Source organism: Melanostigma gelatinosum (assembly GCF_949748355.1).
Source record: "Melanostigma gelatinosum genome assembly, chromosome: 7".
Taxonomy (NCBI): domain Eukaryota; kingdom Metazoa; phylum Chordata; class Actinopteri; order Perciformes; family Zoarcidae; genus Melanostigma; species Melanostigma gelatinosum.
In genome coordinates this window covers 19,857,701-19,884,414 of record NC_136640.1, presented here as the reverse complement: position 1 = coordinate 19,884,414, position 26,714 = coordinate 19,857,701, and the positions used below count along the sequence as shown (strand labels likewise).

At 44.3% G+C, this 26,714-nt stretch overlaps 1 protein-coding gene across 1 annotated transcript in view; it reads left to right on the top strand.

Moving 5' to 3' along the window:
• arhgap42b (Rho GTPase activating protein 42b) overlaps positions 1 to 26,714 on the top strand; it is a 49,054-nt gene that overhangs the window by 2,835 nt on the left and 19,505 nt on the right. Inside the window, exons 2-4 of the mRNA XM_079272549.1 lie at positions 7,505 to 7,600; positions 10,428 to 10,489; positions 23,165 to 23,236. Of these exons, the coding sequence (XP_079128675.1) occupies positions 7,505 to 7,600; positions 10,428 to 10,489; positions 23,165 to 23,236 (230 nt within the window). The remainder of the gene's footprint in view (positions 1 to 7,504; positions 7,601 to 10,427; positions 10,490 to 23,164; positions 23,237 to 26,714) is intronic.

Here is a 26,714-nt window from a genome sequence, read left to right as displayed (position 1 = left end):
ATTGCTGGTCTTTAACTTGGGACGCCACAGAGCTTCATGACCCTTTATGACCCGCCAGCAGTGGAGACATTACCGGAAGACCTTTAATGGACCCGCTTTTTTTAATAGCAATCATCTCATGTTTCAAAATTGAATAGTAAACCATAATTCACCCATCTTCACTGGTGCTCTGTCTCTTAGTTACTTCTTTGTCGGATTAATCATAGCATCAAATTAATTACCGTCAATCATCTCGGCGGGGTCTAAAAATATCCACTCACCTCTACTACATTTGAGCCTCCCCTCTCTGTAAACCAGGTGTTAAATCACATTGTAGTCTTAAGCATAAATCCATTATAATGTATGTGTTATGTGGGCTAAATATTCCCAAATCCCATTACATTCTGAATTCATGTATTTGTCGGTGTGGCTAAAGTGTTCCAGGTACGAGTGTCTATCTGCAGATGCAGTAAATAGCTGCACCTTACTGTCTGTGGCTGGCACTGACTGTTCACACCTGGTGTAAATAACAACGGCTGACTTTTATTCATCCCCCTGCATGACGGCAGTAATTGAATACACTAAAAGGTTCTAATTATCCCTTTGTGGGTCAGACGGGAGAAACCACAGATACGAGGCAAATCAGGACACATTTTAGATGTGGTGGGAAAGTGTGTCTACGGAGCACCTGGGCAGGTAGCCAGGCAACGTCGGAGGGCTAACGTATACTTGGAGTCTATGCCGCTATGTGTGGTAAAACCATCAGGCAAATGTAAAATTTACCGCCAAAAAGAAAAATATACATATATGAGACCGATCAGCTTACATGTGCATCTCTAAGCTCTACCATCGTCATGTCTCCATGATAAATATGAAGCAGCAGCTGGTTAAAAACATAACCACGGAATAAACTGAAAAAGACAATTTTAACTTTCTATATATACAAAATGATTGACATGGCGGAGGAATTATGCACCTCGTCCATCATGGTGGTATATCACACCTCCTCGTGTTGGTGACAAGCTTCACAAACATCCTTTCAGAAAGCTGCGGGCGATGCCACAGTTGCTCCATCCATATTTCCGAAGGACCGGTTAAAAACTGAGTTGCTGGCCCCCCCCCCCCAAAAAAATGGGACTATTGTAAAAGAGCTGTTCCAAGTGGCACTGCCAAGGCACCGAGCATTATCGTGTGGTGTATTATCTATAGAGCGTGCCCAACATGGATCACAATTTAATGCCATTGATGAATGTGTGTGGAAAACACAGTGAGCTAAAGGCCCCACAGCTGGTGCAGTGATGGAGTCCTCAGAGACCCGCTCAGACTCGGGCAGCCTCTGGGCAACGGCGAGTGCCCTTCACACATAATTTGTACACATTTGAAAAATAACGAGCCGACCGCTCACAGCCGTAGCAGGTAGGGCATGCAGAATTCGCAAATTTAAGGCGCAAAGTCAAAATGTTTTGTTTTTTTTCTCTTCAGTTTTTTTTTTTTTTTCCATGCTGCTCTTCAAAAAGATACTTGAGTCGGCGTAAGCGATTCATTTTCGTAAGCCTTAAAGAATGCAGCCGGATTAGCCCGGGCTAAACGAGTAGACAGCCCGTTATTATGTCAGCTGACTGTGAGTCTCCGCCACCACCCCGTGCCCACGCCTGCTCACCAGCCAGAGTGATGCTTCCTCCCGGGGACACATGCAGTAATGAATGGCTGACACGCATGGGTGTTATTATAGCCCCCCCCCCCCCCCCCCAAAAAAAACCCCTGCAGGATTTAGCAAGTCTCCAAACGGCTTCTTAACTCTGCCTGCATAATTCTGAGGTATTCATGCAACCTGATGCAGCTGAAATGAGCCACTGCTTTATTAGTCAGTGACGTGACGCGTCGGCCTTCTTTGCTTCTTAAAAGTGATTTCACAATAGCTCTCAGCTTTGGGAACTCTTGCCTGTTTGTTTGTCTGAGGACAGATGATGCTCCCAAGGCTCAGCCACAGGAAGTGTCCTGTAAACATGCTTGTATAACCATCCCCCCCCCCCCCCATCCTCCCGCAGATATCATTTGGCCGGACATCGTTCTGCCTCACTGTGTGGGTGTATGTGTTATCTCCACGTGCGCGTGCGCTTGCCGGACTGCGAGCGTGAAGCAGATTGTGTGTCGCAGGACACATTGCTGCTGCCTTGACTACTCGGATGAGTTTGAACTCAGCAAATTTAACGAAATATACAGGAGTACAATGAGCGGCTCGTTTAGCCAATAAAGCTGAGCGGCGAGCGCGGCACTGCGAGGGGGCTCCCATGTTTTTGTGGACAGATTTTGCTAAAAAGGGATTGGACGTTTGTATTCCTTAACACTGCCTCCCCTCAGACTGCGCGGGGGAAATGTGTTAGACTACAGATTCCAGGTCTGTTCTGAAGCACTCTGTTGTTCCCCTGTCAGTCAAAGTGATTGTCACGCCGCTCTCGCGCCTCGCAAGTCGCCCGGCAAAATGCACGCCGGCGCTTTTGTTGCTTTCTTCAGACTGAAAAGGATTTGTCCTCCTCAACATTCATTATTTGAGCTAAGTGCTGTGTTTCCTCCCAAAAAAATGCAATGCTAGTCTATGAGGAGGAAATACCTTAGGCACATTGTCTTGCAGTACCTTTGCTCCGGTAAACACGTGATCTGTGTAGGCTAACTCGTGCAGACTCGGCTGGCAAATAACGGTACGAGTGTGCTTTACATTGTGAGATTGTGCGTGGTGAAAGGCGGGGAATTTTTCGACTTAGACTAGGCGGATGCTTCTGTCAGGAAGCATTTAAACAATGCGGGCGTTAAATTAGCTATGCACGCCTTCTTTTTTTAATTTAGAATTTTCTCACAGTGTTCTGGGCTAATTGCTCTTGCCTTGATGAGAGAAAGAACACCTCTCTCAAAACAGACATGTTGTTAAATCTTATTTGTGTGAAAAGTCCAGTGCTTATTCTCTTTTTTTTCCACTGAGTGCTTTTTCATTCGTGTTTGTCAGAGGTTGTGTCAGACGTGTTGCGTGTGCGTCTTCTGAAACAAACTCTCTCGACTCTGAAAGGCTGTGGACCAGCTGATGAATGGTGGAGGCTGGCCTCAATCGCAGGGCTAATAACTCCGATCTCTTTCTTTGGAGCTTAAGAACAGGCCGCAGCATTGCATCAGCTTCATATCAAAGAGCCGCATGTCAGCTTAGTCCATCTCTTCAGTAGTTTTAAACAATGTAGATAACAATGCAGAAGTGCAGTCCGCAGAGATAGGTGGGTATAAAAGGTAACTTTATATAGTCAGCACTCAGCACACATATAGTCATTATAGATTACTGGTTATTTCATGGAAATACCAGAGTTTGCTTCAGTGTCATGCCTTGAAAAAAGGACGTTACACCAGTGATGTGAAAACGGTTTGAACAGCCAAATCACCAACTGATATTTTACTAGTAGAACATTGTGTGTCACTGCACCACAGAGACCATATTCTCTAATCTCTTCCCTTCATGTTTTATTCAGCCGCGAGCTCTCTGCAACTTAACAATTGGTCTGCGGGTTGACCAATTGCCACCTGAAGTAACTGCCAGTGTGCAGCTATTAGATAAGGCTTTGTTTCAGGTATGCCTGCTGAGCAACTGACAGGCGAACCCTACAGTAAGCAGGTGCAGGAGGCCTGTACCCCCCCCCCCCCCCCGTTACGATCCCTCCAAATGGAATCAAAGCGGAACAATGCGCCCTACTGTTGCATCAAAGAGATCTCCTGGTCCCTCATTAATTCGGGTGCGTAGAGGCGTTGTCCTTTGAAGAGGGTCTCATCGGAAATGAGCAGCGTCTCGCTCTGATGGCCGTACAGTACTAGTGCATTTGTGACTCGGTGAAAGACAGATACGTGTGTACCTTCAAAAGCTGAAGTTGCTTTTTAACGGAACACATTTCAGACCGTGTTTTTAAAAGCTTCAGTGCGTTACTTTGTGTTCGGCACTTCATTAGAACCCTGAAGAATATTAGCAGGTGAGAAAGAGCAACAGGGATGCTGCTCAGTAATTATTGCTGTGATGAGTGCGTCAGTAACACAACACAGAAGTGCTGGAAGTGCAGCACGCTGACGTCCCAACATGCCTGAACATGTGCCAGCCCACAGGACATTTTTGAAATACTTAATGTTTAAAGTACTTGCAGTGTTTGCCTGTAATTGTTTTTGTCTGACAAAATATCATAAAAACTTGTGATGTGTCGCATTCGCAAAGCTCTACGGAAAAAGCCTAACTTTACTTTGAATGTCAATAAACAAACTGCCCAGACCAGGGCCTTTTTTTCGGAGGGTAAAATGTCCCTGGAACTAAAATGAGACGCAGTGAGTTCCTCAAAAGGTTCAGAGTCTGTGGGGAAAGTGTGACTAAATCAAAATGCATTTAATTTAAATCAGGAACCATCTGACTGAAGAATAAGTAAACGAGACTTATCAGTTCTCTAAATATGAACGTCTGGTGATCAACAGTGTGAGATGCTGCTGTGCTCTGCAAACATAACCAGCCTTGATATTGGCTCCTGTTAGTTAAATATTACTACAAAGAAAGCAAAGACCAGATGATCATGTTGATTTTGTCATGAGGTTGACTCGATTCCATGGTTCTCGGTGGCTATCCAGAGCACTCCGTTGACTGTAACAATAGCTTTGTTTTGTGAACGTCGCAGCTAAAGGATCATCCATTATTGATGGCCCCGCGAGCATCTCCAGACGACTGCAGCGAGCTATCGATTTCAAATCAGCAGCCTTTGCGTCAAAGCAGGAATGATGGGACCTCATCACCGGCACAATGCAGCTCGTTGGAAAAAAATTGTTCCACTCAGGGGGCCGACTCAGCAACATTCACAAGCGGTCAGACGCGCTCATTCAATATGGTGCAGATGTCTTTAAAGAGCCTTTCAATCTGTGGTCTCATTGAGTAAAAGTCTTGTTATTGTGTTCCGAGCAATCACTAAAATACGCTGAGATACAACAATGCAACAATGCTTTCTCTGTGGTTATGAAAAAGATACCCGCTGACAATTCTCACATGATTCTTTGTTTTTATCAGGCTTTCCAAGCAACTTATGTTCCTGTGGAGATGAGGGCATTGATTCTTCGTGGGCTTTTAAGGCCGGTGTGTTCTTCGGGGTGCCTGTTAGATAAACTATTGTTGTCACAGTAGGAGCCGTGTATGATTCAACTCCCAATGCATTAGAAACGTAGACAACGCACCGGGCATGTGAAGGATAGTAATTTCATACCTTTTAACTTTCAGCCATCATTATTACGGTTGATGAAGATGATTGGTTATTCGTTGTTAAATTAGAAGTTTGGTCGGGCACCACCAGCAGCACCATTACTGCTTTTATTTTTGACAGAATGTCACATTTTATACTTCTTGTGTTGAGATCCTTCTTAAGGGCTCCTACATGTATAATACCAAGATATGAAGCACGTAACTGTGTATCCATACAGTAATTACAGTTATAAACAGAATGCAGTGTATATTACTGTGTGCCTTCCCAGCCTGGAGTCTTTGAAGTTCACCGTTTCTTTCTTTAAAAGTGAAGACGTCGCTGTCGGTGAGAGAAGAAAAGGAGCCGAGCAATTAACGAGGCACTGGATGTGAGAAAAGTGTGTACATTTCAAACCGTGTGTGCTCCAAAACTGAAATGTCAGAGTATTTCAGAACCTCACATTTGCATTTTAATTATAAATTCCGCTGAATTATAAAATGTTAAAAGCCTCCATTATGTGCTTGCAGCTCCATCCCACTCTTTAAAGTACTCGTAAACATAGGTTACTTTCACCTCAGCAAGTAGACGGCAGACCCACACACGAAACCAATATGAAATCAGTTGCATAATAACTAAAATACATCAAATCAGAAGTGATTCATGCAGTGGGTCTGTGAGTCACTGGTCAGCACTGCAGTTACTTCTCTTTGGTTAGAAAGCAGCTGAATTGCTGTTCCTCCCAACATGTTCATCCAGATCATTGGATACATAGCTTTCCTTTCATAGATCTACATTTTCACACATGTATGAGTCACATTAAAAGGTGCTAGATTCAGTAACCAGAGCATGAATACAGCAGCAGTTATGCCAGTTATGGTGTTGTTGGCTAATTGGGGAGTTTTAAGTTTTTGATACTCCACATAAACTTTTGAAAAATGTTCAAAAAAAGTGAGACAATTAGCCTTACAACTTATCTATGTAAAATAAAAAGTAGTTCTCACAATAAATTGGATGTTTAATCTGAGAAAAATGGTAAATATACATGACATTTAGTGAAGTGTGGTTATTTGTTGGTGGGTGGTGTCAGGGTTCAGGAAATGAAGAACTACTCATTATTTTTTGTTTTCATGTTCAGGGGTTGTTCGTCCAAACGAATGTGCGCGATATCCCAGCAACGCCTGCATGGCAATTTATTCAAATGTCGCACTAATTTGCACCCAATGACCAGCTGATTAGATTGTGGTGGTCAAAGTCACTGTGACATCACAAAACGGAGTTTGTGGCCGCAACGCAAGAATCCATATTGCTTATTATGACAATTTCACACGGATGTCATCATGTTGAAGCAATGACATTTTGGACAGGCGCGGATGTAAACTGCCACTCGACTGGTTGGCTGAGGCGGAGGTGTCGGTCCTAGAGACTGTGACTCCTCTGACTCTAGAATGGACTTGTAACACTCTGGCTGACTCATCACCACAAACATTGAGCAGTTGGTAAATTGGCTTATTGTTCTCTTCAACATCGACTGCTAAGGCTCATGGGTACTGTAGTGTTTAGACCCATTCAACATACCAAACTGATGGACCAAATCTTCTCCTGTGCTACTCTCGAATTATCTAGCGTTATTTCAAATAATTAAAACTGTCGAATGCAAATTTGCAATTGGAGAAACACTGAGAGCGTAGAGATATCTATTGTTCCGCTGACATCACCAGCGAATGTTTGAATTCGAGGCAGCTGGAAAGCTGGAAATACACGAAGTCGACTGTCAAAGATTAGGACAACGCTTTATCACAACTAAGCTCCTGGAATGCAATAAATTAAGGATGTACATCAAGCAGAGAGAGAGAGAGAGAGAATATCCAAACGGTTTTAACTCTCGATGTGTGCTGTATAATTTCAGACACAAAGGTTAGGCAGCTCAGCTGGGCTTAATTTTTCCGTACAGATGTCGGCATTGTGATCAATGTACAAGCGGCAAAGTAAATTTTAAATATATTGCAGCGATTCGCGGAACTGCTATTGTATGAATGTCAGTGGGCATGGAACTGGACAGTCGGCAAGATCATAAAAGTGCATTATCTCGCTCTGCTGCTCCCCGACGTTGTCGAGCCAATGCTCTCCTTAAGTCCCGCTATGTTGATGCTGTAGTTATTGTAATATTGAGGCTGGGTTTTTCCCATTTCTCTTTCTCATCACCCTGCTGTCAATTCTTTGATCCATGATTCGGTGATTCATTGGTGCGATGTTTCGTTGTGATGCTCAGACCCTCTTTGACTTTCCAGATCTCTCTGCTGCCGTCCAGAAGTTCTCCCAGTCCCTGCAGGAGTTCCAGTTTGAGTGCATCGGGGATGCAGAGACGGACGACGAGGTGAACATTGGTAAGCTCAGGTTGGCCAGGAGGGCAGGACCCTCTTTTTTTACTGTCTTTTATATTCCTCCCTCCCCGCTCTTCCCAATTAGTCAGTTTGTCATCTCAATCAGAACCTTGTCTTTCATTTCCCCAAGGATTCTCTCGGGAGATACTTGAACGACATTACCAGTAGTGCTTACACGTCGCTCAAGAGCTAATGTCCTCTGGCTGAGGACCAAGTGCTCAAAGTATGCCATGATTACATTTGAGCAATTGGACAGAAGTAAAAGAGGTAAATAGGGGAAAAGCGGGAGATCTTTATCAGTCATTGGGAGCTGTTTTCAGACATTATCAAGCATACTGCTGCAAAGCCTTGCAATGGGATTTGGCTATTGTGTATAGATCTTAAAGTTGTCTGTGATGCATGCATAATTGATGCTGTTGATTTGCTTATGATGCTTCCTCTGTATCTTTTCAAGCCTATAAAAGATCAGAGGGACTAATTGTGATCAGTGTCAGAGATTAATGGAGGTGCGAGCCTCCTAGCCTCCGACAGGAATATGAAAGCAGCTGTGCAGAGGGGCTCTTTGGCTCTAATGGGCAGGACTCTCAGTCTGGCCTCTTCTTCTTCTTTTTTTTCCCACTGCTCATTATCCCCAGCTTGAGTCCTTCGCTCTGCGGCGCTGGAGAATGCTGAATTACTGTCCATCTGTGAGGGTCAGAGCGGATATCGACCTCCTCCACATGAGGCTGTAATGTTCATCTGAATGCATAATGAATGGTCCTGCTTTCCTCTTTTTTTCTTCCCAAAGCTGAAGAGGCTGTATGACAGGCGGGGGGTGCAGCAGACCAATTACGCCTATTGCAAAAGTCCACACCCAAAATCCAAGCGTCATTAGAACCGTTAGAACCGGGCCACGCTTTAATTTGAGACAATGCGCGCCGTCCCTGGCCCCCGGTCAAGAGCGGTGTCGATCTCAAATTGAACAGCGGGTATTTTTAGCTGCCCACCTGTTTAGTAGATGGGCCGGCTCAGTATTTACAGTGCGAGCGCCCTGGCACGATGAGAGGCCAGTGGTTTTGGCCGCGCCTGTGGCTCAAAACGGCAGTCTGTTTGGAAGCATTTAATTGACTGTTGTAATGCAGACAATCGTAAATCCGCTTGGGGATGCAACATTGGCACAAAAAACATTCAAAATCAACAAATTGAGAGTGTGAAAAAAACACCAAACACCCTGTAATATTCTGCAAGACACTCGAAGCGACACTGCCGTGTTCACTCGCCATCTCGGACAGAAAAGGCCATGATTACAGTTTGAGAGGGGGAAAAAAAATGAAACAATCAATCTAGTCCTCAATGACGGTGAGCTCTCTGACTGACATAGCTGGACCCTTGCGTGAATGCCAGCCGTGATCTTAATGCGGTTTTGGTACAGATCACTTTGATGCTCGCAAACACCGAGAACCTGCGTGGTCCCGCCAGACGTGCTCACCTGACCTTTTATTGATTTCACTCTTCGACTTCCTGCAGTGACATTCTCATTCCTGGCCAGTTATCCAGGAATCGATGGGGCCAAAAGATTGATGTGGCGATAGAAATTTAGACTTTTAGAGAAGTTACATGCCCTTCTCTCAGAAGGTCAGTCCTGCAAGTCTCCAAGAGTCGGGTGAGGGTTCGATCTACGAAGTTGAATATCAGCCAGAAAGGCTTTCAAACCATGAAATTGATCACAAGAAAAATATAATATGCTTATAATATGCAGAAAAACGCTGTACATGTACAGTAAATGTCTTATTTTTTTTACTCGCCTTCTTTTCCGTCCACACTCTTGAGGTAGTGAATTTTATTCCCTCTGGTGATTCATCGGGTCTATTGCCAGTGAATGATATGCAAGGCCTAACCTCACTTTGACTCCCATTTCCTTTTTCTTCTGAGTCTAATCTTGTCCCATCAGCGGCTCCAGCTGTGCCCTTTACCCCCTGAGAGGTGTGTGCTGTTGATAAAGCAGCTCGCGGCGTTAATAGGAGGCCAGCCTGCCTGCCTGCCTGCGGGATCACTGGCACAAAACCATTGCTCCCCGGTCCTTTTTTTAAAAGCTTTGGTGTGCAAATGGACCGGAATGTCCAAGATGACGCATTTGGCTCCCCGTGCCTGGCCGTCTCGGCCGACAATGATGTTACAGCGTTTTTTGGCAAGCGAGGCGGCTCGGGCCGCCGCTAAATGGACGGACGCGGGGCCGACACGGGGGCCGACCAACAGAGGCCGCGCTGTATCTGGCCCTCCATTTAATGAAGGCGTGGAGCCATCAGCTCTTCTGGCAGATGAGTCTCGATGCGCTGCGTTCATCTGGCCCCTCAGAAGGTGATATAAGCTGCTGAAGTACTGTACGGCCCAGATGGCGCCAACACATCTCGGCCACATCAGTCACTCCTGCGTGGTGACAGCATATTGTGAAGCCTAGCTGGGGGACGAAAACAGAGAGAATCAGTGGGTTCCATTCAATTGAAGTATCTTTTATTTTTATTTTTTTTAACCGCAAGTCTTGGTTTTAAATTGGACAGCTGTATGATTTTATTAGGTTCTAAAACGTGTTGCAGCGAAAGCTCCGAAAGCTGCAGTGCAAATAAACAATTTTAGCACCGTGCTACAGTGCTTGTGGGGTGCCAGGAACATCTGATGTTTTAACGACTGAGCCACTGTGTTAAAGTGTACTTCCTTCTCCATCATCTGAGCATCACAACCCTGCACTCCCTTTAAACATGTCAAGATATTGCACAGGATGTGTTCTACAGCAAACATACAGTATTTCACCTTTAATACGGTGTTGTGGGAATGACGTTTCTTTGTCTTTCAGCCCAGTCGTTCAAAGAGTTCTCCCAGCTGTTGACCACTGTTGAAGAGGAAAGAAGACGCTTGGTAAGAATGCACATCTCTTTGATAATATCGAGGGTTTTTTTGTCAGCGTATGAAACAGAATAGAGGAAGAGCACATGCTTTTCTCGCTTTAACGCTCTTTGAGGAAAAAGCATCTTGACAGAAATTGCTTTGCAAGTAGAGACATCTGGTGAAAAGAATGCGGTCTGCATTTCCCACCCCCCCCCCCCCCCCCCCTGTAAACCAATGCAGACAGGGCCGCTGTATTCTGATCATTTCTCCGTCACCTTATTGACTGTGGAAAGACAATGAGGTTGGAATCACCCCGAAACTCCTCAAAGGGATACAAAGTCACAGTAGCAGGAACTGAGAGAGAGAAAAGCAGGTACTGAATACAGCTCCAGAACATGGAAGGCCTTGTTCTCCATTGATCTACTTGAACACTGCGATAAGTTCATTTCCCTTTGTGTACTTTTTTCCCCGGCGTGATTTGGCTTCCCGGCTTTATGCTCCACTGCAAGACATTCTCAGCTTCATCGCCGTGTCGCTCTTTGTTTGTGCAGAAAGAAACCCGGAGCCGGCACTTCGCGTTTTTTTTCTTTTTCACAAGTAGACGTTTCAGAGAGGGTGCTGCATTTCAGAGAAGGGCCTCGAGGCAGGAATTACCTCAGTCCACACACTTCAGCCTTCAGTGCTTCTGATTTGGCAAGTCTGATACACAAATGAGATCCGCTGCAGGTTTTGGGGGAGCGAGGTTAGATACTGAAAAGACTTGGGGGGGGGGGGGGGGGGGCTTTTGAGGACAAACATGCGTTTGAAGTAATTCTAAGAACACAAGAGTATCGTGATTTTAAACTGCTAAAGCTCACCATTTCACCATTTCGACGTGAAGCGCAGATACACGGCACCTCACGCTTGACTGTGCGTTGCAGAGGCTTTACAGCAGATGCTGCTAAAATACAGGCTCGTCCTATTGATGTTAATACAAAGACTCAGACTCACGTGGCTAAATGTGAGCGTGACCCTCCTGACATTCAGAGTGCAGCTAAATTTGCCCTTTTGAAGATGTGGGTCACCTCCGTGCAGGCCATGTGGCTTTGTGGAATATCGTGTCATCCTAATCAATTTGACAAGCGTGAAGGCACCGTTCATCGATTCAGTTGGCCGATTCATTTTTTTGCTCTTCTCTTCTCAAAACTCTGGTCCTCGTAAATGATTTAATTGCCGTAGATGAAGTAAAGACCGCGACACCCCCGTCGGTCTGAACTTGCAATATTTTGGCTAATTTGGCAATTATGCAGAGCTTGAAAATATTTTCTCAAGCAAGGAGAAAAAAAAAACCACTTGCCAACTAACTCAGTGTGACACGGGGCTGGTTTGGCCCTCACGCAGCGCCTCAAACTAGGCTCCGGCATATGGTGGTAACTCTGTCTCTCTGGTGCAGCGGTGGCCGTTCGACGGCTGTCGAGGACGATCGGGGCAGATCTGTGCACAGCGAGGTTGCGTTGTGTTTAAAAAAGCTTATCTTTTGTTACAAGGGTGACTGCATACAGTGGATATGTTGGGGTCAGGAATCTACATGGCACAAAAAACTGCTTTACAGCTTTATGTGTTTAAGGCATTTGCATGCGCAAAAACAAAGAAAAACCGAGAAATGCAGGATTCTTATGTGACAAAATCCTTTAATTGCAAAGAAACAAATGGAGATGACAAGCAAATGACTCCTTGTGGCAAAGTGCCACCTTGGCATGAATTGAGCTCCATCGTAAATAATTAAAAAGCTCTTTTATGTAGTCCAGGCCAAAATGAATATAGATTCAGCATTTTAAAACTGCATTAATTGTCCTTATTGGACACCAGAAACTCTACCCGGATAAGCAGCTCTGCATGCTAATATAGTTTGATTCCAAGGCTTGCTGTTATTAACTTCAATGGGATTACACTTTTTATAATACATCAGCATCTAGTTATGCAGTAATATATTGGAAATATAGGTCTTCATCTGCCTCCAGATTGAATCCAGATGTTGAGCATTTACTTAAAGGGGAACATTGCCGAAATGAAGCATTCAATCAAAAATTAAAAAAATTATTTGTATTTGGGAGAGAGTTGTTTATGTGTACTGATGTGTTTGAACTGTCTCAGACCGTAGGAGTAACATGTATGAACTTTGAAATCAAATACATCCGCTGAGCTTTGCAAAGTCTCAGCAGCGACCTTCCTAATTTCAGTCTGTACCCTGTCATTTCCAAACATCCTAGAACTGTGATGAACAGCTTGGATAAATCACGTTTACTGTGTGAGACCCAGACGTGTCAGGTACTCCTGAATATTTCTAAAGATTGGATGAAGCCATCATAAAGTCACAAGCTGAAATGGCCTTAGTTGCTGTGACAGAGAGAGAGCGAGAGAGAGAGAGATTGTAAATGCGCCCATAAAAAGTAAATAATGTCAGATTTGTCTTTTAATCATACCCATTTGTAGAATGAATGCAAAGGGAACGCAGTAGTTCTCATAAAGTAGCCATAAAGCCATTGTGATCATATTATATTCTGCTCCCCGGTTGTTAAATCACTGTTCCACGAACCAAAAGCCTCTTTCTAAAGTGTAAAGGCCAGGATAATGGCCCATTTTATGCCACCAAATATACAACTGATATTTTGTTCCACAGCTGTTCAATAATTCATCGTTTTACTAGAAAAGAAATGTCGGTGGCAACAAACTAATTGTTTAGACCCCATGAGGAACAAGAGAATACAGCGCGATAGATAGCTATTCATCGTATTGATACGAATGCAGTGAAGCACAGCAGAGGATGGAGAAGTTACAATGGAACCTTTGTGTGTGTGTGTCTCACATTGCGCTGTACGACGGTACGAAAGCAGGGATGACAGCGTGCTTACTACGTTGTGCAGACGCGTGATTGTCAGGTAGAAAACGCACATATTCAGCTGTCTGTCATTGGCTCAAATATTGTTCAGTGTCGAGCTATGAAAGATGGAAATCGTATTTGTCGGGGGCGCTTTGCACCGAGCACCTTTTCATTTCCCTGATGCACTGTTTCACCGTCACATGAGAGAGCACACAGAGAACATTCCTGAAATGTTTCCCAGATCGGCGTCGTCATAGTGTGCGCATCTGGTCGGGCGAGGCAGGCAGGGGAAAGTACGGATGACCAGAAGGTTTCGTTCTGGTTTTTTATGTCATTTGAAAGCAGTCGGTCTGCCGAAACTCAATTTGCTCAAACCGACACGTGTTCGCCAAAATCTGTCTCAACAAGGGAGGGATACATGAACTATATTGTGAATTATACTCGATGAGGCTCGACTTTCTGCTCTACTTAAAGTGCAATGGCTGCCAGATGGTGCTTCTATTTGTAAGGTTTGTAGCTGCTAAAGAGATGGCGGCGTATAGCGCAGTTGTATCCACACGTTGGTAAAAATGATACTTGTCACGCTGAATGGTGTCTAAACTCACAGCAGCTGATCCTGAGAGAGAGAGAAAAAACGATTCCCGGCCCCATCACGCTAACTCCATCTCCACCATTTCACATCGGCACTGAATCTCCACACTGCAAATAGAAGGACACGGACTGATGAGCGTCACTGATACGCAGACGGAGAGGAAACCTGTGCGTCTCACACGGGGCCTCCTGTCCTCAGTGGAATGTTAACCAGCACACTAAGGTGCCTCTGCTGCAGCGGGATGGACTCTCACCAATGGCCCAATTTCTGTTGGCCTTGTCAAGCATGAAGCCCTTTATTGTCTGTTGGTTTGGCGGGTGGCCAGGCCTGAAATCCTTTTTTTGTTGTTGTTGTTGTTGCTCGGGCACTTTGTGATTGGCTCACCAGCTACCCCGAGTGTGTTATTCCACAGGAAGACTTTTCAACAACAACAACAAAAAAAAGGAAAGATTCCTCCTATAATTCCCTTGCTGATAAGCCTTTCAGCAGCATGAAAAAAGAAGAAGAGTGAAAGTGGTTCAAGTTCTGCATGGCTTGAGAAGGTTCAGCACTGCTGAGCTTGGATGGCATTGAGGAGTGGAAGGGCAGTGCCCTGATGCTGTGGCTTTTGGACGCTCACATCCCCCCTGAGAGGAGGCCTTTCATGGCTGCGCTGGAAAACAGATAGTGTTTTCCTGTTGTTGTTTTTATTGGAAGGTGAAAAATAACCCAGATGTTGTGTTTTTTTATATATCAACTCATATAATACATATACTGTCATGTAAATCTGACTTGTGAACAATCGCATTCAAATGTATTATTTTAATGAACGGTCATGTGCTTTAAGATAAAGCTGTTTAAATTACATAACAACTTGAATAAATGTTCAATTTAATTTGAATTAAAAGTAGATTTAAAAAAATACCATGTATAGTGTCAGATTCTGTATTTTTGGAAGGTGAGACCTGGCATGGCTTTTTATTATGCCCTCTGCTGCTCTTGTAATGCGATCTGTATTTGGGTGAAAGAGTGATACCATAGTGTGTTTTTTTTCAGGCTGTGTTGAGAGCACAGTGTTGTCACTCAAAGAAAGCCTCAGCTGCTCCTCAAAAAATGATTCCTGAAAGTGAACTGCTATAAAATGCTCAAATCCAGCCATGTATGGCAGAGAAGTGAAGACGTAGTGTTGTGTTCGATGCAGTCTCGGCTCATTGAGAGTCTAATTTCTCACAAGGAAATTAGATAAAAAGCACGACAAACTCTCTGTTTTGGAGAGCTATCACTCACATCTTGAAACAATATTTAATAAGCTGTAGCATCTTCATTTCCCTCCCAGTAATCTGTGCCAGATGCATCTTGTAATTCTCTTCTCCATTTCCTCCTCTTCTATGAGATAAACAACACCAAAAAACCCTCACAGTCCCTAAAGTGCTGGTTTGCTGCGCGGCGTTGCATTTATTTCCCGTGTTGAGAGTTTTCCTTTTGATTTACATTTTCTTCGACGGCCTTTAAACATGTTCAATTATACATCGTTTCTCTCTTGCCACACAACTGAAACCAAATGGTGTAAAGCGCTGCCGTTTTCTCTCAGGCTTTAACAGTACACTCACCCCGCTCTGTGGGTAACCTGTGTGCCCGGCTGTGAACTGTGAGGAATGTCCTGTTGACCCTGAAACAACAGTGTGAAAGAAAGGCGGCCATTGTTCTCGGCAACATCCTTGGTGACTTGTTTAATCAAAGTCAGAGAAGTATTTGGAGCTGTCTGTATCAGGCCTTTGTGCGATCCACCGCGCTCCTTAAATAAACCTCACTTCACCACGATATCACTATGTTTATCATGATTCACCCGAGTGTGTGTGTGTATATATATACATATATATATAGATATATACGTACACCGAAAGTCGAAACATAAAGTTGAACACAAATCTGTTTTTTCTTCAACACGTACAGACACAGTATACTGTATTTAAACTATGATTACAGAGAGAAGTTTTACAATAAGTAAATAAATGTAACCTTTATTCTGTTTTGCATGTAATGCGATTTAAGAAATTACATTTCGGGTTTGTTATGGCATCTCAATCTGAGTCACGTGCAATTCTCACCTTAATTTCAATCAAGGAAGAATCTGCAGAAAATGATCAGCACATCATGCAAAGAACAGCACGGCTTACAGATATCAGCCAACCCGAGTTAACAACAAAAACGAGCCGCATTGACTTGGTGCGTTCCAGGTTGTAGATCATCACCTCACTGTTTCTAAAGCTCGTTCCTTCTGCTCTCACCGCTCTCCACGTCTTCATGCTTTCCGCTCGTTTCCTGTCGCTTCAGTCAAGCAAGGTCACACATTTCCCCTGCTGGAAAGCGCTTTGTCTTCTGATGGGAACAGTCAAGTCTGGAGAGTGTGGAGGAGCGAAGAAGGCGTTTAGACGAGTCACTAAAAGAGCTGTTTGCTGACATGATGTATTCCCCGCCGCTCATCTCTGCTAAGGAGGGACTGGATCCAACAATGCCATGGCGACCCTCTCTCTTTATCTTCCGATAGATACGTCAACCTGAAGGTTCACCGGGCATCAATCAATACATGAAACATGGTGCTTAAATATCTGTCACTTCAGATGACAACTTGTCCCTCTGACTCAGGGTCCTCTGTAAACTGCCAGCTTTACGCACCTCCTGACAGCTAGCTTCATTTTTTAGGGTCCAATTGAATTTTTTTACAACGACAGTTGGGTCGCAGTTGTAAAATGTTTAGTTTCGGTGGACCGGGACTGCAGCGGGGGAACAACTGCACTTTTCTGCAAACATCATCTCGGGCCCACTCACACACCTGACTGACGGCAAAGCTTCCTGTTTTGACACACAGCTATCACGAGTGAGTAATAGCACTATTTTTAAGGTTCTGCCTCTGTCCCCCCGCCGAGGTCCTGTGATGCGTATCAAGCTTTCTCTTCTCCGAATAACAAATGTCTCACTACTACAGCGGATTACAAACAGTTGGCTGGGACACCCCCCCCCCCGCCAGTTTGCCTCCCGGCCACTGGCGAGGTGCCCTTGAGCAAGGGACCACTGGACACTGAAACTGCTCCCCGGGTGCTGTATAGTAGCTTTCCAACAATGCAACAGCGGAATTTCACTGCGTAGATGTGTGACAATACTTTCTTTTGTTTTTTAAAAGTTGATTTATATGTGTTGCAAAAGTGTTGCAAAAGTGTTGCAAAAGCGGCAATTGGTTCTCTGAGTAGCACGGCCCTTCATCTGGAGAAAGCAGAGAAACGCGCACAGACAAGCAGCCTCCCAAACTCTGGGATCAAAACAGCGTTGGGATGCATCACAGGCAACCAAACTGTACTCAAAGCAAACAACAGAGCATCCTCATGGGAGCCAGCTACTGTCTCCCTTTCAGCGGCTGCCTCGTGTCCTTGCTTAACAGCTGACTCTGCCGTGAAATGTGTGGAGCAAATGTGTCGCATCCGCTCTCGCACTGCGACTCCGTCTGCAGGTCTGCTTTTACTTCATAGTTCATAAAAAGCAAGGGGAGGCTGACTTTTCTTTTTTCCAGCTTGCCGCAGGTGCCGGTGCTGCACCAGATAAAGATTTAGCTCTGCAATGAGATTGTTTGCCACACACACACACACACACACACAAAACAAACTGCAGACAGAAGTGACTGAGCTAGCACTCCCTCTTTTGACAAAGGTCACGGCGTCAGCATGAAATGGGACGTGGAGATGACAAGGGCAGTAATGTTTATAATGCATTTAACACATTCATTAGGTTGTGGGGTCTTTGCTCACGCCTCCTTTAATGAGTTAGGCTAATTCCTTTTGGTCGCCGCCGCTGTCACTGGGATTATTGGTGCGAGTGATGCCGGTACTTTTATTTGACGCCGCCGGCTATCATTAGCTGTAATACGACTCACAAAGAAGTGCAGTACTCTGAAGCTCTACCGGCAGCGCTCGTTAACATTCCTCGGCTACGCTGGCTCTCAGTGCTGGATCTCACGCCTAATGAAGCGACATTGTACATTCAAATCTGCTGCGTTTCAATGTCAAAGTCTTTAGTCGATCGTTCACACGCGACAGCTGAGCGGCGGTCAGGACCTCACATGGGAATGTAATCCCTTCCAAGAGGGAAGACTTTCAGTGCGCTTAATTAAATACGTCTATCACCTGGAGACGTCTTCATTGTGACGCAGCTGTGAAAAGTTGAAACAGAATTTTGGAAAAATGCAACCCGACATCACGCTGCAACCTCTGAACCATCAGACTGAGCCTCAGTGGGACGTGATGTTCCAAGTGCAGTCCTTTGTGTGCCAGTTTGAAACCCACTGTTCGGATTGGCCTCGCATCCTGTTTTGACAGTAAATGTGTGTCGATGCTGACAGACTCGTAGGACCCTGCATACTAGCAGCATCGCGTCACACAAATGAATTTAAAAGCGTCCTGCGCTAATCGCCCCAATGCCTGATTTAATGTGAATGCAACCTATGCGAGTGAAAGGGAAGCAAATAAAACATTCGCTGGCAAAAGCAAATTGGCATCTTTGCTTCGCGTGGAGTTAAACTTACGTGAACTTCGACGGGCAAATTCGCCGCCTCAACAAACATCAGATGTGTGTGAGGTTGACCCCCCCCGAACGCTGCCCACATTCAGAACAAATATCGCCTCAGCCTCTATCAGTCTTTGCAGAGGCTAAATATTGGTGTTTGGTAACCTCTTGACTCCTCCTCACTTCATTTACTCACTCTACTTCAAAACCAACACACACCAACAAAAAAACGACTTGATGATATGGCTGTTTCTATTATTTAATAATAATAACAATAATAATAATTAATAATCGGATATATATTCAATCATATAACGTTGGTTCATGTTCATCACAATTTGCTGATACTGAATTGTCATAGTTGGCAGATTTCAAATGTAAAACACAGACTTGCCATTTTACAGAACCCTGTACTCTGCCTGGATTCACATTTGCTAGGATATTGTATGCGAGAGTGAAATGGCCAAACAGCAAAAAAACAAAAAGTTATTTTCATTTGAATGCAGCATGGTGACCGAGCAAGCTTATATGACGCCTCTTCAACCAGCAAAAAATAGCAGGGTGTGTGTGTGTGTGTGTGTGCGTGTGTGTGTGCGTGTGTGTGTGTGTGTGTGTGTAGAAAGAGATTCAGTTGATTTGCAGTGAGGCAGCAGGGCTTTAGGTGCATTAAGATGACTTTTCATTGTGAGGACATTGTCAAAACAGACCGGGCAAAAAGGCCTATAAAAGTTATTTACTACCCAGTTATAGACTTACATACTGTACCCAGTGAGGCGGAGCCGTTCACAGTTAAATGCTGTGATGATTATAACCTATAGGCGTATAAGAACGGGATTGCACAAACACATCCCCCAGAATTAATCTCGACACGTACAACCTACAGTGTGTGCACTCAAAAGGCATTTTCAATAGATCTGAAACACGATACGATTGTGTGTGTGTATATATATCGACAACATTTCCAGAACACACAACATGATCCTGTCCTCGCAGTGCTTTGTGAGCACACTGCACTGAAGTGATGAACTGATCGCCTGGGCGACGGTTATCTGTGATGTGAATAGATGCTGTTCACAGAATGTACCGAATGTGTTGGAAAAGCTGTGAAAGAAGAGTTTCAACACACACATCACTGCATTTCTCACAGATAGACGGAGGCAGAGACGACTAGTTGTTGTTCCAAACTGTTTGGAGTAGACATTCACATTCAAACTAATCCTAAAGATATCAAAAGGGAAATTTCGATTACCACACGATTTCAACGTTTCACGATTCAATTTGACTTGGCCTTGGTGTCATCCTGATCTGCAAGTTAACCTCAGAGCGACACTTGATATTCGGACGGGTAAAAGCAAAGGAGCGAGGGGAAGATAGCACATTGGCATTCCTCCCTCATATCACGGATTGAAATTGCTGAGCACTATTGCATCCTTTCAAGCAGCACACTGTGCTCCTTCATATGGGTTCAATCCTGTTCAGAGAGGCGGTTGCTGAGGGCGTTCGGCACAATGCCGGTTTGAAATGATCCATTGAGTCTTGAATAAATTGGGCTCTTTGAATATGCGAATCTGAATTGGTTTCTAGGAAATTAAGTGATTGAAATCTTGAGCCTCTTGAATCTTGACACGCTGATGTCTTCTGTCTGTGTTCTGCATTGGTTTGGCTGTGATCTGCACTAATTTCCCAGACCAGCACTGTGCTGTTAATCCATTTGAAATGAACAATTTAAAGTTAAAGTGTAAATTTAAGCCTGATCGTGGTCCTGAAACATCCAAATGTTGCGCAGGCAGATTTCTGGTACCGGTAACTGAAATAATTGAACTTGCTTCCATTCAATCCTAAATATTAGATCGTAATCCCCCAGGCTTTCAGTGCTGTGTATCTAATCGGCCTGTCCATTGAACTGAAAATGAGAAAAAGTGCGTCGTGGTATTGGGAATCTACATTTAAAGCTCGGTAACGCTGCAGGCTCAATTAGACTGAAAGCATGGGCGATAAGACGCAGGGAATTACATTATCACTCTGGCAGAGTAGCATGATTCCTGCTGTTGACACAGTGGATAACACCATGACTTCCATATGACTGGTGGATTGTAGCTGCTAGATTTGATGACCGTCAAATGCCCTCCACGCTCCTAATGGGGTGTCACTTGGAACCAAATTGCCTTGGTTTATTGTCATTGTCTTCCTTTTGCTTTTTCAATACTTTTAAACCCCGTCTTGCGACAGCCAATAACACAGGTTGTATTACGTTGTATGTGATGTCATTTCTGCAATTTTGCATTCAAATTTTTAACCAGAAACAAAGGTAAGCAAAGGTTAAAGATGATGTTCCTATCATTGGGACACTTGGTGGCATCCCAATTTAAACACAACCCCGAATTATTTCATATCTATTATATTTTTCTTCATAATTTTCAGAAATTCTTTCCTCTTTTGCGCTTCTTCGTCTTGCACGTGACCTCATCTTAAGTTATAATTCGTGTGAGTAGAGAGTGTCGTCCTATAAGTCATCGAAGACACACTCTGCAGATTTAGTTCTAATTAACACTTTCTACTGTAGGGCTCTAACTAATTGTTAATTAGTTAATTGAGTAATCCCGGTGGGGAGATCAGCCGTGTGTTTGTGCGTCCGTGTGTGTGCATCTGCCTGTCCGTCCACGGCTGATCTCGCATACTACTGGACCCATCAGCCAGATACTGTTTTGTGATCATTTATGACTGTGCTCAAAGACCTCTTGTGGTTGTGGTGATTCACAATTTTTTATTGATTGTTTTCTATCGTCATTGACTGCTGACTCACCACTCCTCTTAACCGCAAGTAATCCCCATGTGCTTCTGCAGCTAAATGCATTTCTGGCTAAAAACGAGCCTTACCCGGTCTGTTGCCGGCCACATTTTGGCCTTTGTCGTTGCTCATCCATAGAAACGTTTTGTCTCATTTTGAACCAGAGCATCTGCAGATCAATTCCATAACCGATATGGTACGATCTACTAAAGTTAGGCACGATACAAGAGCCCAGTTTTTGTCATATTGACTGAGCCGGGAGGGACAATTGAGATTCAACTCGCTGAGTGTGCTTTTTCAGTGAGTTATTTTATCTATTCGTCCAATGACTATTCTGTAGTTGTCAAAGTTGAGAAAACTAAAAATATTAAGTGTGACCAACAGACAATAAAACCAGTAATACAATACAGTGATATGAAACACATTTTTGGTATTTCTACTTCACCGTTATCGACAGCTTTCACAATTAAATGAATCAATTAATCATTTCAGCAGGATTTGACTTTACTCACCTCACACTTTAGTTTTTTGTTCATTTGTTTTAAAATGTATGCCAAAATGGAACAAAAACCAGTTTGCTTGTGCACTACTTTTTGATCAATTCTTGGCCTTCTCTTAATGTACAAATGATCATTATGCACCCTTCAGTGATGGCGCAGAACGATGATTTATGATGCGTGGAATCTCAGTTTACTGCTCACTATAGAGTAAACATAGTGTACAGCACTAGAGCGAAAACATTTGCAATTGTAAAACAGTGTAACCACCGTAATCGGAATGTGTGAAACGTCTATATTTGAAGGACCACAAAATACCAAGGGGTAATTAAATACATTATCACAACAAAGCTAGGAGTTTACACTTCAAGCGCACGACATCCCACAACACTGCATGTGAGATGGAGATGGAGACATTGCGGGCTTCAGAGAGATCGTAGCTTCCTTTTGAAGCCACTCCTTCTGGTTGGGTGATGGAGCTGACAGGGTTATTTTGGGACAACGAAAATGCGCCGTGATTAATGGCTCAAAACAAAAACTCTTTCCCGAGGACTGACAGGGAAGCTGACAGTCCGTCTGAGCCGACACCTCTAAATTAGTGCTGGTATCATGTATTATGGAGCTCAGCCCTTTTAGTTTATCACATGCACTCAGCACACAGAATAACACCTTAAATCAACCAAAGAGCCGTGTCGCTTGTGACGGTGCCTCCCGTAGAGCAGCCCCAGCCGGTCTGATGTCATCTGGTCTCAGTGGCTGAAAGCCCATCTCCGGGGGAAATTCAGAAGCACCTTTATAATGGCACCTTTTCCTCACTCTCAAAGGATTGGGTGCAGACTGTAATTGGCGCGATATATCTCCCCTAATCTGTTTCTGTGGAGGCTCCAGGAGAGACCTTTTTTTTTTTTTACTCTAATCAAGAAGGGAGAGGTCACCAACATGTGAGGACGTACCTCACACATTTAAATGGATGGCAGGCTGCAGTTGCAGAGCTCCCTCATCTGCCGTGTCATAATTCAGTGAGGTCTGACGACGCCGGTGCTTCACAGCTCACAGAAAACGGCTCCATGTTCTTCTGTTGTTGAGCACTCCATCTCTTATCTCTGCCGTGCTCATTCTGGGCACGTCACAGCAGCACATTGTTCATTGTCAAAGGCTTAGGAGATACTAATGAATGTGATTTGGACTCAATGCATCTGTATTTGACATCGGGCTGGATAATTCCCAGGGCTATAATTTCCTGTGTGTCATGCACTTTCTGGCGCATTGGTGAAGCAAGACCATTGTAATACAACTGAATGACTACCAGATAAAAACATTGGGATATCTTCTGGGTCCCACAAGTCATTTTTAATTGTTCAGAAGGTTACAATTAGTCAGATCACATCTCTGTCTGACATTTGTCTGTATTTGTTTTTCTTATTTCTCATTTCAGATTCAGAACGCTGATGATGTGTTGATTACTCCTCTGGAAAAATTTCGGAAGGAGCAAATCGGCGCTGCGAAGGTAAGAGACCGCCGACACGGCACGCGCAATTCGCTGCTGAACTGCGGAGGATAATTCACGATAACTCTGACACCCCCCCCCCACCACAGTATGTATGTCGTTAATTGAAAGTCAAATATGACACTGCCAGAAGAAGTGTCATAATTAGAGTGATGGGGGGTATGAACAAAGACATCAGTTTGTGAGTTCTATATTAAAAGACTTGTGAGTTCAAAAACATCGTCCGCGTAAGTGTGCAGTCTGCTGTACTCCTGTTCCATGCATTCCTCTAACCTCTTGGCCATAGTGCATTGATATCAGTAGGGGGTTCGGGACAGGCCTGCTTGAAGGCGTCCTGGTTCCACCGTGGCTTTGTTGTCGGACTGCAAAGAACAGTGTGGGCTTTTTGCTACAAGGCACGCTTTCATTCCCCGGCCAACGCAAAGGCATGAAATGAAAGCGCGAGCAGCTTGATGAGATCTCGAGCCCTTTACACAGACCTCTCACTGAGTCCGCTGCTAACTCCTCGCCCGGACTCTGTGAATCATTTGCACGTCTTTGCTCAGAGCCCCACACCCTGTGAGGGACATTCCAGCCTCAAAGTCGCACTCTTCATCCGTCTTGATTTATTTAACAGCACCTGACAGCCACCGGTCTGCAAAAGTAGTCATTTTTACTACACTTCTCGGTGCTGAGGTGTGAACATCAATCACTCTCCTTTTTTTCTTTTATTTTTTTACTGCCCCAGACTAAATAACCACTGTCGCTTCATGTCTCAACCATCACATGTATCTACTGTAATGAAACGGCACATTCTGCTGCCATCTCTTCCTCTCACTCCACCATCTCAGCGTTATTGCGCCGACTCTCTATGTTTATGAAATGGTTTCTTAAAAGCCACAGCCCTCGTCACTCCCACTGCCTCTTATTTCCTCCGACCACTTCCTCCTAATGGCTCTCTCCTCCTACGGCCCATCCCCCACCCCCCCAGCTGAACATTAGCCCAAACCAGAGTGAGATAAAAGGCAGACATCACGAGTGGCAGAGCAACTTTCCACTGTTCCGAGAATCTGGAGAGATCCGCAGGCTGTCTGACCCTTCCAGTTACTGAGCTTCACGTCTGAGAACGTCAGACGGACGAACGGGGGAGCTCTTGCCTTATTTGGGTATGCAGAGCGAGTAATCCCACTGAGGGTACGTACCAGTGTATCGGCTTCCGAGGAACAAGCACAACACTTCCAGGGCCGTAACACACCAGCAGATTGACTGCAGGACATATTAGGCACAGTCTGCTTCACACAAGGCTCAAGCTAAATGTTTTTGGAATACAACCGCTCAAACTTTGCACAGAGTTTAGCAAATACACAGCAAGGAGGCTCTGGGAAATGAAACAATAGGCACCATCACCACCGCCACGTGTGCTGGCTGCCAAACCGCCACGAAAGAGCTGCAACGTTTGTGGCACTTTCTTTTTCAGATGTATTTTCAGTTTCAGATGCATTTGTTGTGGGCTGATAGTTGTTAGCTTCCCAGGCGAAGAGTGGTGCTTTCAGAACTGAAACAAGGAATGGAAATCTGATCTGGTTTCAGGGTACATCTTCTGTTTCCCGTCACTGCGTCAACACAGCCGGCTCTTTGGTTCATCCACTAAAGTGCTGACCCGTAACCCGAACTGATCTCCGGCAATTTGGACCTCAACCTTTGGCCTAAACTCTCACACATTAGTGCTCTGCTGATTGTTTTTCCATGGATGGAGGCCTAAAGTTGATCCACACATTTTGTTTGTGTGTCATCCGTTGTCAGATTCTTTTAAGGCCTTAAAATAAAAAATAAAAAGACCCCATTGACCCTTTCTCAAGAAAATACCAGGGATTCTAACTAGTGGGTGGCATTCCTGCTCCCCTTCAAGGGTCTTCAACACTAGGGGCACCATAGGGGTCCCTCTCTGGCTGATGGTGATTAGTGCCCAGACTGAACAGACCCAGATTGGAGTCAGATGACCACGATAATTTGAGCTGTCTTCATCCTACAAAGGCTGCACAGACATGAGATGATTCTTGCCGAGTTATAGTCTCCAGAGGCAGAGATGACTTTTGCATTCATGCTGTAAAAAAATCCCCAAATATGCACGCGGACGGAGTAAAGGCGGTCGACTTTAAGTTGTATGGAGATATGCTCGCCAGCTGTGGGCGACACTAAAACTTTTCAATCATAGAAGTATATTTATATTACTTTGTCTATCCTTGGGGTGTTGTGGTAGGTCAGTAGACAGTTAAGTACCAATTTCATTCAGGTGACTCAAAGCCTTGTCCTCTATCTGTCTCTTGAACTGTGTTGCAAGAAAACCACACTGGAAAACAGGTCTGGGCGATCTAAAAATACATTTTCGATGGAATTGATTTGTCTTTGGCTGACCATTTCCACGGGTTTCGTGGTGACGATACCATAAGATGGTGCCAAAGAAAGAAACCTTCTAATCTTACACGTAATGACTTTAATTGACAATCAATTAAACTGACATAAGCCTAATCAACTAACAGTTTAAAGCTATACTATTCACACTGTTAATGTATCATGAAAGTGACAGCACTGCAGATGACTCAAGCGTTACGCTGCGGAAACAACAAAAAGCACGAATAAACATATTTCTTTCCATTATTCTCATGTCTGCCCCATCATTCCCCACCGTGCCTTACTCAACACAGCAGAAGCACCGTTAATCTGATGGTGTCACGATCTAATTACTTCTTTTTCTCCTGATCGCTAGAATTCCACGGTAGACTGAAAGGTCGGCCTTTACCTGTTTGAAGGCAGCAGCCATCCGCTGCAAATATGTCAGCTTCTTGCCTTCAAAGGCAGTATGTACTGAATGAGCTACTATGCAAACGGCAACCAAATCATACAGCGCTGATTACAAGTAAAGGGCCTGTCATTATCATTTTGAAATAATGACATTGTTTCACATAATCTTCAAAACAAGAGGATTGGTTCTTAAAGACAGCTAATCTCACTGTTGTTATTCTCTTGTTCATGGCAGTTTTCATGGATTCCTGTTTTTTTTTTTTTGAAGGATTGAAATAATAGCCTTTTATCTATACGATACAAGTCTCTGCTACGCACTGCAACTGAACAATGGCACCGTGGAATCGTTTTGACAGATGAGCTAACACAGTCTTATTAAACACGTTGTCGTATTTTCTCTGTGTTCTCTGGTGTGAGAATGAACACAGGAATGAGCGCTAATGTTTCACGGCTTTGCCTTTTTTTGCTCATTTCCTGTCAATCTTTTTGTCCGTCAATCGTAGCGAGAATGAGACACGCTAATGTAGTCTTTATTCTTCAAAGGCAGCAACTGCTGGTATGGACGCTGAAATGAAATGCATGACGGAACAAAACAAACTCTGATCTGAACATTATTATCAACATCTGGATCTGTTGTAAGATAGCCTCAATGCTGCCATTCGATGACTTCCTGTCGCCCTGAACATAGGGGGCAGTG